This window comes from Boleophthalmus pectinirostris, unplaced genomic scaffold (assembly GCF_026225935.1).
Source record: "Boleophthalmus pectinirostris isolate CB_2022bp ecotype Guang Dong unplaced genomic scaffold, ASM2622593v1 HiC_scaffold_22, whole genome shotgun sequence".
Lineage (NCBI taxonomy): Eukaryota > Metazoa > Chordata > Actinopteri > Gobiiformes > Gobiidae > Boleophthalmus > Boleophthalmus pectinirostris.
The window spans coordinates 10,563,524-10,577,608 of record NW_026571190.1 but is presented as its reverse complement, the minus strand read 5'-3'; the positions used below and the strand labels follow the sequence as shown (position 1 = coordinate 10,577,608).

The 14,085-nt window shown below is 37.7% G+C and overlaps 1 protein-coding gene across 1 annotated transcript; it reads right to left on the bottom strand.

The window, feature by feature from the left end:
- Positions 1-6,259: 6,259 nt before the first annotated feature.
- Positions 6,260-11,355, bottom strand: LOC110167579 (adipose secreted signaling protein). The gene is made up of 5 exons (XM_020932943.2): positions 11,337-11,355; positions 9,609-9,742; positions 8,705-8,858; positions 7,070-7,195; positions 6,260-6,354 (listed from the first exon to the last, which is right to left on the bottom strand). The coding sequence occupies exons 1-5, from the start codon at positions 11,353-11,355 to the stop codon at positions 6,260-6,262; spliced, it is 528 nt and encodes a 175-aa protein (XP_020788602.1).
- Between the last annotated feature and the right edge of the window lie 2,730 nt (positions 11,356-14,085).

Below are 14,085 nucleotides of genomic sequence, written 5' to 3'. Positions count from 1 at the left end.
CAAATGTTAAACACAGATTTTCTGACAATGCACAATTTACAATCATACGTTTTGACTGATCAGGTCCCAAGGACACTGAAACATATAGTGACTTCTGGTGTCACACTCTGTATTTTAGCACAATTTTCTGCATGTAAATCTTTTTTTTTTTTTTTCTTTTTTTTTTTTTCCAATTCTTTTTCTTTCTTTTTTTCAATTTTTTTTTCAATTTTTTCTTTTTTTTTTTTTTACATGTTGCAACAGTTCAACACATATGTAAGTTTACATTTGTCTTCAAACATTTTTCATTTACAATACATAATATCTCCATTCTTAACTGCTCCCTTGAATCTACTCTCCCTCATGAGAAAGTCTCAGCCCGTCTTTACACTCAACTACACAGGGAATTGCACCCTTTTGCCTTTTTCTAGTCAGTAACCCTAGATAGGAGTTTCACCTAGTGACTGTTCGCTAAAGAGCAGGGACTTTCACCCATTTGACTGTTCACTAGCTAGTTACTACTAGAGGGGAATTTCACCCAGTGACTGTTTGGTAGTTCGCTGTAGTGACTGCTTAATTCTACTCCGGAGAATACATTCAAGTAGTCCAAATTCTAGGTACTATGTAAAGCAAAATGTAACAAAACTAAACCCATGTTCAGTAAAATACGAGGGCAAGTAAATCAGAAAGGAAAAAAAACAAAACAAAACAAACAAAAAAAACATCAGTAGCCTTTAGATTACTTCCAAATGAAAGTCATTAATGTCCCAGGAAGTTGGAGATGGATCATGTGCGGGGCTTGTGACTGGGTCACAGTCAGCACAGCAGGCGGTAGCGTCATCACAGGTTAGGGAAGAGGGTGGTGGCGTACTATAGTTCCATATTGGCTTTTGGGTCACAAGCTGACTTGGAGAAGATGGTGTAAATGCAGAGGGCTCATGGCATAAAGAGCACTCTCGTCTCCAATGTCCAAGTTGACAACAGATAAAGCATGGTTCTTTGGAAAATCTTCTCTTGTTCTTTCGATTGACTTTTCTCCTCTCTTTGTTCTGCTTACATGTCTTTAGTTGTTTCTGAAATCTTAAATCTAGTTGGTGATTTTCACTTTCATGTGTCTTATTGTACATAGTCACAGCTGCCATATGCAGTTCTTTCTGCATTCTCTCTTGCTTCATTACTTTCTTTCTCAGTAGCTGTTCATATGCATGTGTGGCATGTCTTTTCAGTTCAGTTAGGCGAGCAGCATTCCCGCTAATGCAAGTTTTCTTCACAGCTGAAGAAATGTCTGTTTTTAGTCCACTGATGAAGTAGTTACACAGGTATGTTTCCCACATCACGAGTCACACCTAAGTGATCAGGTCTTGTAAATCCACTGTGGGTGTTATACACTTCTGTTAAACATGTGAGAAACGCTTCAGGGTCCTCAGCCTCTCTTTGTTTGCAGGATTGGATTTTGTCAGTATCGATGGAGGGAGGAAAGGCTTTGGTGATAGCTATGCAGATGTTGTTCACAGCTTCTCTATACAAAGCATTAGAGTCATGTTTCCAATCCACATGATTGCATCGCAGTTCAATGTTCTGCAGTTGATCAGCTGTTTTATGCCATTCTGTAGGTTTCATTTTCATGATCAACACTCTCCTCAGTTCACTCATAGTGGGTTTGAAGTCTTGACAAAACATGTTTAGTTCTTTAGCAAAAGTCTGACCTGATGTTGTGGGATTGGGCAGATGTTGAGATGCTGCAGATATTTCAGAAGAAGTCCATGGACGGAAAACTAATGTTGGATTTTGTTGACCAGAGACTTCAACCATTGGCATAGTGAGCGTTGCTTGTTCAACATGGCGGTGTAGTCTCTGAGCAGTGGATGAAAAGTCCTGTTGTGATGGGGGTGGTGGAGCTTTGAGTTGTGAGAAGTTATTTGGTGAAGGATCAGACAGCAACTGTTGAGACAAGAGTTCTGCAAGTTGGGCTGTTTCAATTCATACATTTCAGTTGCATCTTTAAAGAGAAGAGGTTGTTTGTACATAGATTTTCTTATTTTGCTCTCAGCTTCATCTTTCCACATTTTGACACAGTCCTTGTAATTTTCAATGTTGTCTAATTTTTTTATTAGAAATTTTACTTTTTCTCTCATTTCGACTTCAATCTCACATAACTTGTTTTCCAATGCCAGAACATTCTTTAAAGTGAACGCACCAAATTCTGAAGACTTCTTATCTCCACGTTTTCTTCTCAAAAAATCAACAATGGAACCTTCTGGTGGTGTATACTCCCTTGAAGTTTTGCTCCCCATTTTGTTTTTGCACTTGTAACTTCCAATATCTTAGTTTCAGTGGCTTAAAAAAGAGTGGTCTAGAATGTCCCAAAGGTGAGGAAATTAAGAGCGGGGATGGTCTTTGTTGTTGACACTGTAGTTGCAGCATGAGATTGTTGAGCCAAAAATATTGAAAGAGGGTCAATTGAGTAATTGAAATATGAGAATTTTAGCTATTGTGAGATTAATTAAAAAACCTATAGGAATAGGGTTAGAGTTTGGCATGTTTCAAAAAGTCCATTTAACTCCAATAGGAGGCACACTGTCCTTTGAACATTTCCAAGTGTTTGTAGATGAAGGTTTCCATTAAATTATCTTAAATGGAATGAAGTTTATTTTGCAAAAGTTCACCAAGCAAATCTTGTTCGAATCCAGCGGTGATGATCCAGGACAGAAGCCAATGTCCATCTATGTCTTTCTTTGCTCCATGCATCCGAGAAAAAACAAAAGCTGACAAAATTCCATTTGCGCTGTGTTCTGGACGGTCACTCGTGGATCCCACTTCTGACACCAAATTGTTGTGTCAAAAAATTATATATCTCTCTTGAAGATAAATAATGAATCCATTTGCGAAGCCCGATGAGTTTTTGGAATATAGACCAAGGTTTATTCTTGTTACAGCAGATATGGACAGGGCCTAGGCTTGTTTCGGCCAAAGCTCAACAGCCACCCCTGTCTCCTCCCGTCTCTTCCCATCTCCCTCTTCCTCAGAGCATTTGAGCTCTGAGTATTTATACAGAAATACAAGTTACATACATACCAAAGCAGAGTCACTATGGTTTCAGAGGGTGGTACTAAATTAACATACAGTTGAGGACAACAAAGGGCTTCCTGAAGGCGGAGACAGTTGTGCCTGATGAACCTTTACACATGTTAATGACTGGTCTGGGTTTCAGGTAGAAATCACATTCATTTACACAAAGATAGATTGAAAGAAATCTTTTCACAATCTAAATTTCTTTCACAGCATCATCTCACTTCACAAGAGAAAAGACACACAGAGAGAGAGAGAGAGAGAGCGAAAGAGAGAGAGAAAACGCCTGTAAGAAAACGCTTTCTGTCAGGAGTTCTCTGCATACAGAAGAACACACAAAAATTCATTCATCCGTACACCCTTTTCTTTGCACTAGTGAGGAACTCGGTATTTTTCTGTACTATGTTCAGATTTGAGCTGTGGAGGGTTGAATAAATCTCTTCAGTGGCTCATTTTAAATATAGACTAACTCCTCAAGTCATTAATTCTGCTTTTTATGTACTGCACTGTGTGCTTTTGTAACTTTATTGTACATTTACAATAGCTTTTAGGGATAAAACTGTTGTTGTGTCAGTGACATAAATTAGTTTCAGTCTTATTGTTTACATTTTCTTCAAAAATATATCATACTACAAAATGTGTAACTATGTGAATATTTTCAGATTTTTTTTTAATCATTCTTGACAAAATTAAAATAGATTATGTAACTTTTTTTTTTTTTTTAATAGCTTTTTTGTTTGTTTGTTTGCTTGCTTTTCCAAGTAAACAGTGTTGTGTAAATAGGCCATGGCAGTGTATTCTTCTCACTTCCTATCTCATTGGTCTGAATTGATTTAACCTTCCCCAGAGTCACTCAGCTGAAGCATTTCCATTTCACACAATATGCAATTACATTGTTGCCTCCATTTGTCAAGAACAGATGTACAGCCATGAGCAAAGATAAAAAACACTCCTGAAACTATTTTGTATCTTTAGTATTATCAAGGGTGTGCAGAGATAGAATTCTTTAAAGCTGTACTACGGATGGTGATGGATACATGGAAATTGGTACTGTATATAGACACAGTATACAATAAGTAATACAATAATTTTCTCATCACAAACATACATGGAGTTTTGTTTCATTTCACCTCTGGTTCAGTGTTCTGCGGCCGGGACTAAAACCACACTGCTCTTCCTGAATCCAAGGTTCGGATTCTCCTCTCCAGTACCAACCATAAAGCAGTTATTTAAAATTAAAAATATTCTAAAAAATATATAAGAATACAACATAGCTCAAATTCATATGCTCAAATCAGAAAAGTGATATAATGTATTTTAAATATGCAATTTCACATTCCTCTCTTTAAAGGTGGCATATTTGTTAAGACACCTGGTTCATAATGAGAAGGTATCTGATAAGTTTTTCTGCTACCACCTTTTCTGCTACCAACTGACACAAGCACACTCAAGTATACATAGGGTAACATATGTCATATATTGTTTAATTGTTTACAACACACATACAACATGCAAACAAGACTTTGTTTATTAGTTTACATTTTCAGTGCAATGAAGCCATAAAAATGAAGTAATCAAAATAAAACATTTTATGTTAAAATGCACAAATAAATATTGTTTTCCATAACAAGCAAAAAGGGTTACCATTTAGGTAAGTGCAGTGTCTACAAGTCTTTCTGTGTATACCCTGTCTGACTGAAATTAAACTTGGTAAGTCAGTGGTATGTGGGAATCCATTTAAAAGCATTTTCAAAATCTGTTAACTTAAGTTTGTAAAATGATGATATTTCTTAATATTAAAGACAAAGACATCGTTCAATACGCAGCAGAGGCACTCACATTTTTGCACTCTCTGTATGACCATAAATAAATAATTTCACATGCTATTTTTCATTCAGTACTTATAGTTTTGCACCTGGCTTTGAAAATGTGGCTCTTTTCACAGAACCAACCTTCAGCAAAAAGTTTTATACAGGGGTTTGTTACCTCAAGGACAGTTTGTTTTTCTACATCTCCACATAAAGTGGCACCTGAAGACAACACATGTTCATTACAGGAGGATTAGTTTGTATCTTGTTAGTATCCTGACTTATTCTTGTTTACCTATTAATCTACTGTGTTTCTCAATAACAGTGTAAACGTGTTTGTCACACATTTCCACACTGTGTTCACTCTTATCTTAATATCACTGTGTTTATTTTAAGGCGACTAACAGTGAATCATATTCTGATTGTGCTACACAGAGGAATGCAGCTGAGCAACACCTGAGCAAGTCGAACACCTTACTTTTACTATTGTTAGTATATCCTGCTGAGATGTTTTTGTTTGTATGTTCAGAAGAGTACGATTGAGGTGGGTAGGCCAGTCAGTCTATCCGTATCAAAACAATGCTAATGAGGAAATTAAGAAAGGAAAAACTATCACAAGGGACTGAAAACCATTGTATCATATGTAGCATATTTCTGCAGAATCACTGATTGTTAATCTGAAATTTGATTTAGTTTGTAAATGTTGGGTGAACAATGAGCTCCACCATTTCATATGTGTCACTGAAATAAATGAACCAGATTACACAAAGTGTTTGGTTCTGGCTTGAGACATGATGGAGACTGATATCCATCTGTATAAACAATACAGAAAGCTATACTTCTGGATTTGCCAGGCAAGAAGTGATGAGAGTGTCAACACAGCATCACTCTCGAAAGAGTCGGTGTAATCCCTCATTTGTCCAGGAGAGGTCCATGTTCTACACAGGAATAGCATAACTCGTTCTGTTCATTTGGCACCTATGTTTATACATTTGTGTTAAGCTTACATTATTTCTATGGTTACAGCAGAAAGAACTTTTTTTTTTAAAGTTGGTGCTATTTTTTGGACCCACAATATTGAAAAAAAAAGTATGGTGTAAATGTAAATTTGATTGAATGTTTTAATTCTGTTGTACCTAAACCGTAAACATTTTATATTTAATATAGTTTTTAAAATGTAATATAACATAGTTATGTAATACTATAATTTGTGTATTCTATGGCTTCTATGCAGAGAAGTTCCGGTAAGATCCAGTAAGACTGTATTAACAATCTTGGCTCTATTGTTGACATAGTAATGAGTAATGAAATGAACAGTCAGGATTACTTGACCATAAAATCTATAAATCTGGTGAAAAAGCACTGATGTAGTGTATATCTGAATATCTGATTACAGATGGTGCTTATATTCTCTTGGTGCAGTGTTTTGAGTGGCAGTCCTTCACAGGTCCCAGACACTTGACTCCCTCCAGCAGCATCGGCGTCCCGTGGTGAGGGTCTGAGAACACAGAACAGGAAAATTCACAGCTTTTACACTGTGGAAGGAAGCACTCTTCTGTTACCAACAGTGGCATAATTTACGCTATTTAGTAATGGGCATAATCAAACTGTGTCAGCCATAAAGACAAAGGTGTGGTATATACTAGATATAAAATAAGAAATGCAAATGCATGCATGTAACTTGGCCTGCCGACATCACCTGTTTGGCCTCACGGAGAATATGTTAGTGCCTCACTGTGGAACATGTTAGGTGCTGAAATAACAGTTCCATGCAGACGATCCTCCAACAGAAAATGTACATAGTGCACCTTTAAGAGGGAGGACTCTTTTGTAAATTCTCTGTAATTACATGGCCTGTACACCCGGTGACAAATTAAAATGGCTTGCGCTTCCTTTATGCATGGCCCTGTTTAGGACAGGTCCTATATTTGCCTAAAGGGGGCGTGGTGCACACAGTAGTGAATAAAGGCTGTATGGTTCAAGCCTGTGGAGTGCGCTGTGCAGTGCATCTCAAACATCTCACTGCCACCTCCTGCTGCTCACCCTACCCACCCTAAAAACACCACTTGAGACCAGTGTAAAGAAAATGTAATGTAATTTTTTTCACAACTATGGCAAAAGTGGTGTCAATAAACAGGTACACAGACTCACTGTGACCTATTGATGCAACATACCCCATACCGTTGTTGTTTTGTGTTTGTTCCTGTACTCACCTATGACCTTGGCCTGTAGTTTGACCTTTAGGGTGCTGTCCCTCTTCCCCTTGGTGAGTATTGCTAGCTCCTCGTGCAACACCCCCTCCTGGTGAGTCTTGTATTCACATGTCACTTTTACTCCACCTGCAGTGATAGACGTTTCCATTTTAATTTATCTTCAATAAAAATAAAATGAGGTTACACAGGTTCAGGTACGTTTATAGGGCAGTATTGGACAGTACAGATCAAAAATAAAGATGTGATTAGAAGGACAATAAATGGATAAATTAGAAATGTAATTCTGACTGACTCCAGTCTTATCTGAGGGCATCACAGCACTGTCTCCTGGAGTGGTTCTCAACATGTGGTCATAGTCCATTAGCTTCTTCCCTGTGGTACTGAAGAGACTAAAATTTAACTGTGTAGACCACCGCTTGGTCATTTTATATATTTGAAATTGCTTACATAAATACAATTGTCTTGGTCCCCATTTAGTCCTGGTATCAGCTCTGGTTTAGTGCCTTTAATAACAATTTAAGATGAATTTATCCCTGGTTTGTTTTAAATGTTGTCCATGTAAAAACCTAGAATTAACCTACCTATTTCTGGTACATTCAAACTATATTTTAGTGTCACTTAAATCTGGTTTCAACCTAGTGTAGTCCTGGTTGGTCCTGATCTAGTCCTGGTTTAGTCCTGGTGTAGATTCTGTCTATAGATCTGGTTTAGTCCCGGTAGAGTCCCTCTTTTTAGCTTATTTTCATCTGTTTTGTTTAGTTTTGTGATATGGACTCTTTTTATCTTAAAATATCCATTACTAAAGTTGAAAATGGCCAAAATAAGGTAAAAAGGTAAGACTTTCATCTAAATGTAATCAGATACTCCTGTCTACTGTCTGTCTGGTCCGTAGATCAATGTCTGTGTCTGTTTGAATAAGTAGAAACAACAAAATGGCCCCAGATATTGAAATATGTACTGTATGGTAGCATTTCACAATAGATGCATCAAGAATTTCAGACTTCCGGTCATTGCGCAATGTATACTGGGAAGGATTTTCCGAAAAAGTGAGCATCAAACCGCCATGTTTGTTTTCCCAGTGGGATGCGTCTATTGACAAAGCCAGTCTTTTCTAGTCTTTTGAACCATATCACTTTTGTTTCTGGTTCTGATATTGTCATATTTTAGTTTTGGGATTTGGACATTGTAATTGTGTGGTTGTTGGATGTCCTAACAGTGAAAAAAGGCTCAAGAAATTTGTTTGCGAGCTCCATAACTGCAAAAGAGAATCAGATCTGTGTGACTGCAAACCTCTGTTCAAACTGTTTCCCTTCCCAACGGAATTGAAAAATAGTGAAAGGCGATGGGCAGGATTGATCCACAGGAAGGACAAAAAAGGTAACCTTTGACATTGGGAAACTAATGCAAGAATCACATTTCAGAACATGCTTGTACAGATCTAAACAACCAGGTTTATATATAAAAAAAAACATCAAAAATGGGATTAAAATTTAAATGTGAATAAACCAGGCAAATCAGAATCAAACATGAATGATGCTGATGAATACACCTACTGTAATGTATATTACAAATCTGTTACTCTTTTCCAAACCAGGAATACACTGAACTGAATTGTAATTGATTTTCCATCCATACCTTCTAGTGTGGAGTTGACGCGATTGACCTTCAGGGAGGAGGCTCTTCTGGTAGGGGAGGAGGAGCTGGAGCAGGACAGGTCTTTGCCCAGAGTGGGGACATCCGGGATGGTGAAGACGAGCTCATACACGTGGTGACTCTTCAGGAAACCAGCCTGACAGAGAAAAAACAGAAAGATAAAGTTCCCATTTTTTATGTGCTATAGTCCTAAGAACTCCTTTTGTTTCTTGTTACAAAACATATGTTAAACTGAATATCTTTATTTTAGGGTTAACTCTGCGTAAAAGAACAGTACATAACCTTACTCTTACTGTGTTTTTGTGTGTGTGTGTGTATGTTTTTTTTTTTACCATCACAACTGAATGTGCTGGGGTTTAGGTAGTGACCATTTAGATCAGAGAGAGTCCATTTAGGTTTACCCCAAATGGATTTCAACATTAAAACTGGCAACCCAAATGAGAGAGGCACATTCTGCTTTCTGATTGGATAATTGTCTTGAGAGCCAAAACCAATGAATACACCAAATTATAGCAAATTGCCCATCATGTCCCTTGAGATATATTGGATTTGAACATGTTTATACCTTATATCGGGGGACACATTTATGGAAAGTCAAATCTTACAGTCATCTTACAATAATGGTAACGGTATTGGCAAATATTCATTATCATACAGGCTGAAAAAACATCATCATATTGGACCATCCCTAACTCATGAACTATTAACTATTATGACAGCATTTATAATTTAGTTTACCAGTTGCTAAAATGGCTACCTCTATTTTTGTCATGGCTGAATCCCACTGATACCAGCATTTAAAGTTTTGAAGTTTTCTCTCTTTTTTCATACATAGGTATTATTCTATGTTTAGGCCTAAAACGTGAAACCAATACATTTCCTGGACCTTGACTAAGTAGCTGCCATCCTTTTCTCTCGTGGCGATGAGGGAGCAGAGATTTGATTGGTCGTCACGTCTCGTTGGGGATCCGGGCGGGGCATCGTCGTCAGGGAAACGAACCGCGCCTTTAGACGTAGACCCTGCAGTAAATTTAGCAATAAAAATACAAAATGCAGATGAGTTGTACATGTTTCCTGTTTATGTGTTATTGCAGAAACTATTTATATAATGTATGGAAACATTTTTGTGATATTTTGTGATTTATCTGCCCACCTTTTTGTTCAGTTCAAGTAGATGAGGAGCATGAAAGATGATACCCAAGTAATTATTTTCTATAGAGGAGTTTTAAAGCAATTCACAAATCAAATAAAAAAAAGGTTTTGCTTTTCTGGTGGAGAGTCTGCCAGCTGTTTGTGTCCATGGAGATCTTATTAAGGTTTTGCATCTACATCACAAAACTACGTGACCTGGTGTTTATGCTGCCATATTGCAGATCAAATTATCCATGTGGACGAACGTGTATTATTTGTGTGCGATAAAATTTGAATTGAATAACAATGGTTTTGACCTGCATTGCTACTGGATGTTCTGTCATCCAGTCAATCTGCTAAAGAAGGAGGCCAAAGTATCTTTCTATCAGATCCCGGCTGAGAAAGATCACAGACAGAGGTGGATAGCAGACATAAAAACAGAGGGATGGGAGCCCACTGAGTACAGTCATCTGTGCAGTCAACATTTCATTTCTGGTAAGGGACCACTTCCACACAAACGAAGAAGGGATTTACAGTAAATGAAATTATATATGCCAAAAGTTTTTGTTTGTTTTTTTTCGTAGGTATTCAGAATAATAACTCACTTTCACCAGATTACATCCCATCATTATTCACGTACACCCCATCAGCAGTGAAAGGCAAAGCAAAACGTTTGCTTATTTCCAATGAAAGAAGATCTAACAACATGAAAAAACAGATACTGGAGGTTGGGCACAGAGCGAGAGTTGATTAAACTAACAAAGCGCTCCATCGGAATTAGATTGGGATCTATTCCAGAACCCAGGAGGATGACTTTAGCTTTATACCTTTCTAATGATGGCTGATCTAACAAGCTGGCGATTTCAGACAGTTTTAAGTTGTTTGCTCTGTTTAAAGTAGCCATGATTATATTGAAAACTGAATAACACCATCTGGATTAACCCCATCCCTGACCTCCAATATGGCTGCCAAAACATTAAATCACATGACACATCACACGCATGTCCTTAATTACTTTTTTTCTGGATTATACCACAGTATGGTAATAAACGTATAATATACAGTATGTAGCTTTTTAATTACTGCTGTTTTTTTTTGCTTAAAGGTTCTATATTACGCAAAATTGACTCTTTTATTATTAGTCTGTCTACATTTCCAAAGCTCAAAATGCTCTGTTGCCTCTCCACAGATCTGACCAACTTTGCCTAGTGTGACACCTTCTTGTCTTGATGGAGCTAAATACATCTGAAGCAAATATATTTCCGTGGAAACAGGAAATATATTTAGGTAATGGAGGTAAATAAGGTAATGGAGCTTCCATGAGAAAGGTTACACACTGCACCTTTAATGAAGCATTCTCAAGGGCTGTCTGCAGTCTGCTTCTCTTCCCGTAAGATTAATCACTGCTCCCGTGTGAATTAAGATAACTACTTACAGAAAAGTCATATAAAACGAACCCTATAGTGAAGTTGCACGACCTCACCTTTACGCCCGGTCGCCATGGTGATCAGGAGAGTATCAGCCAATCCCGGCACGACGTCATCACTGGCCCTCTGCAAACCAGGAAGTGAAAGAACAAGGGCAAAATCCGAGTTACATAATCAGACTCACTCAGATCTCAGATGCTGTTTAAGAAGATGAAACATTGTGTAACTACCAAATTAAGCAGTCCATTTAATGAAACTGCAAACTAAAAATATACCCAGCTGGACACTGATATAATGTTATCAGCCCCTATAATCCTGATTCATAATACTCACAATGTTTAGTATTCAACTAGTCTGAAATATATATCTTTTTCAATTAGACCAATATATGATTATCTCTACTGTGAAGAAAAATCCAACCAGTTTAAGCTGTGTGTCTTGTCCAACACAAGTTAACAGGGATGATAATATTGAACTGCAAAATACAATACATATACAATACAATACAACGTACAATTGTAAATGTTTTTTTTTTATTTTTTTTTTTATGACAATTCACATCTGGAGTAAACAGTCTTCTGTAATAAAAATCTGCTGTGGCCACAAAAGCACAAAATCTATGTCCTTTATCCATTATGTATGAGACCAATCACAGCTCAACTCAAACACATGATCTAGCACTTTCACCTCAGCAGAGAAAGAACAAGAAAGATGTGTTCACAGAGAGATACAAGGACTAAACCAGGACTAAAACAGAACAAAATCAGGACTGAACTAAACCAATACTAAATACACAGGTGTTATAGGGCTGAGTAATACTGGAAAAAACAACCTTCTTATATTATTACAATATCTTTATTTATTTTTATTTTTTTTAATGCAGGTTCTAAGTTAAATACATTTATCAATTATCTCTATTTACCAAACTCTGCTCCAAAACTCATGCTTTGACTAACAGGAACAGAGAGCTGTACAGTACACCCTCATCTGTGTTAATGAGCTTTGGGTAATGATCGAAAGGAAAAGGAAAGATGGCGCATACAGGCGGTCAAAATGAGTTTCCTCTGCAGAGTGGCTGTGCGCTCCCTCAGAGCTCAATCGCACGAGAGGAGTTTAGAGTAGAGCTGCTGCTCCTCTACGTCAAGAGGAGCAGCTGAGGAGGCTTTGGTGTCTGATGTCTCCTAGACTGAGTCCCTACTTAGATGACCTCGGAGAAGCACAAGAAAACTGATGGATGAATTTAATTGGAAGCAACTGTATATTGCAACAGTAACTGATTTACTGCCTTGAACTGTCAAACTAACACAAGAATCACATTTCTGACATGTTTGTACTGACATAAATGATAGGGTTAGCAGCTTTTATGCAGAATAAGACAGGTTGTTGTTTGTTTTGAAAAATATGGTACTTAAAAATTGCACCCTTTGTGATTTGCTTATTGTGTTCTGTCAAATACGCAATTTTGATTTGATTGCAATTAATCTTGTGGCGCTATAAATTTTGAAATCTGCCTGGTTCTCCATCTCAGTCCATCTCAACTAGACTGCTGAGATTGCTGTAACAACATCATGTGAACACAACCTATGCAGAGAAAGTGGTAAATATTTCAACACAACCTGCTGTAGCTTACAAGTACACAAAGAGGAAAGGGCCATAGGAAAAGCATTAGTCACCACCACACCTTTACTGTCCCGTGGATCTAGCATTGATTTTAACCAAGGACCGCTTGAACTCCTTTTATAAAATGTAAAGTGGGCAGTTATTTCTTGTCCTGGACCTGACTATTATATTCTACACTTAAGGTGAATTCATACATAGCTTGCAACATTAAACCTGGGACTAAAACTGGACTGGACTAGAACTAAATCAGGACTAACAGGACCAAACCAAGTCTACATCAGGAGATCTAAACCAGGGCTAAACCAGGACAAGAGGATGTAGCCTTAAACAGGGAAAGAATGTCAATTCACTTAGCAACCATTGCAATCTCCCTCTGTATATTTTATTTATTGTTGACCTGACAATAGCCTAGTTTTGTGGTCTTGACAATATAATAAAACATAAGCAGACAACAAAATTATTTAGGCAATATTACTGAATATATGATCAAAGCAGAAGTCAAAATAAAATATGCCCAATTCATATTTTTCTATTCCACCGTAAGTTCCCGTACAGATGGGACCACCCAGTCTAGACAATCAGACAGTAGTAGCCTATAAAAACACAAGACAACCTTTTTAGCTATATTTATCCACTCTCTCCACATTAGCAAGCACTTCTGAGCTAAAAATAGACAAATGTATCGGGGCTAACCCAATAAAACAGTTCTCCTGGGAGTATTACGCACGCCCATGTCATTAACCTAAACATCCGGAGACGAAATCTTGCAAACTACAGCGATTAAAATAGAACACGTACCTTTTAAATAAACATCAAAGCGGAGGACATGCTATTCAAGCACGTCGTTCCCGGAAGATGTGAAAATGACCGTAGATTTCGTCCTGGTGAAGCGATTCTGCTCTCTTTACGAAGGGTTGGTGAGCGGGGCGTCGGGAGCGCGCATGGATGGATGGATGGATGGATGTAGTGCACGCGTGGAGGAGAGAGAGGAGCAGAGCACGTGGACGGGACATCACCCAAACCAAGCCCTGCCCTGCGAGAGGCCGACCAATTACAGTTAGGCATGCGTCAGTAGCAGCAGTGACGATGACAGTGGTATAGTAGTAGGAAGGCGAATTTGTAAAGTAACATTACAGACGTTAATTATCTTGCTTTCAGATTTTGTAAGTTCTGTGTCATAACTGA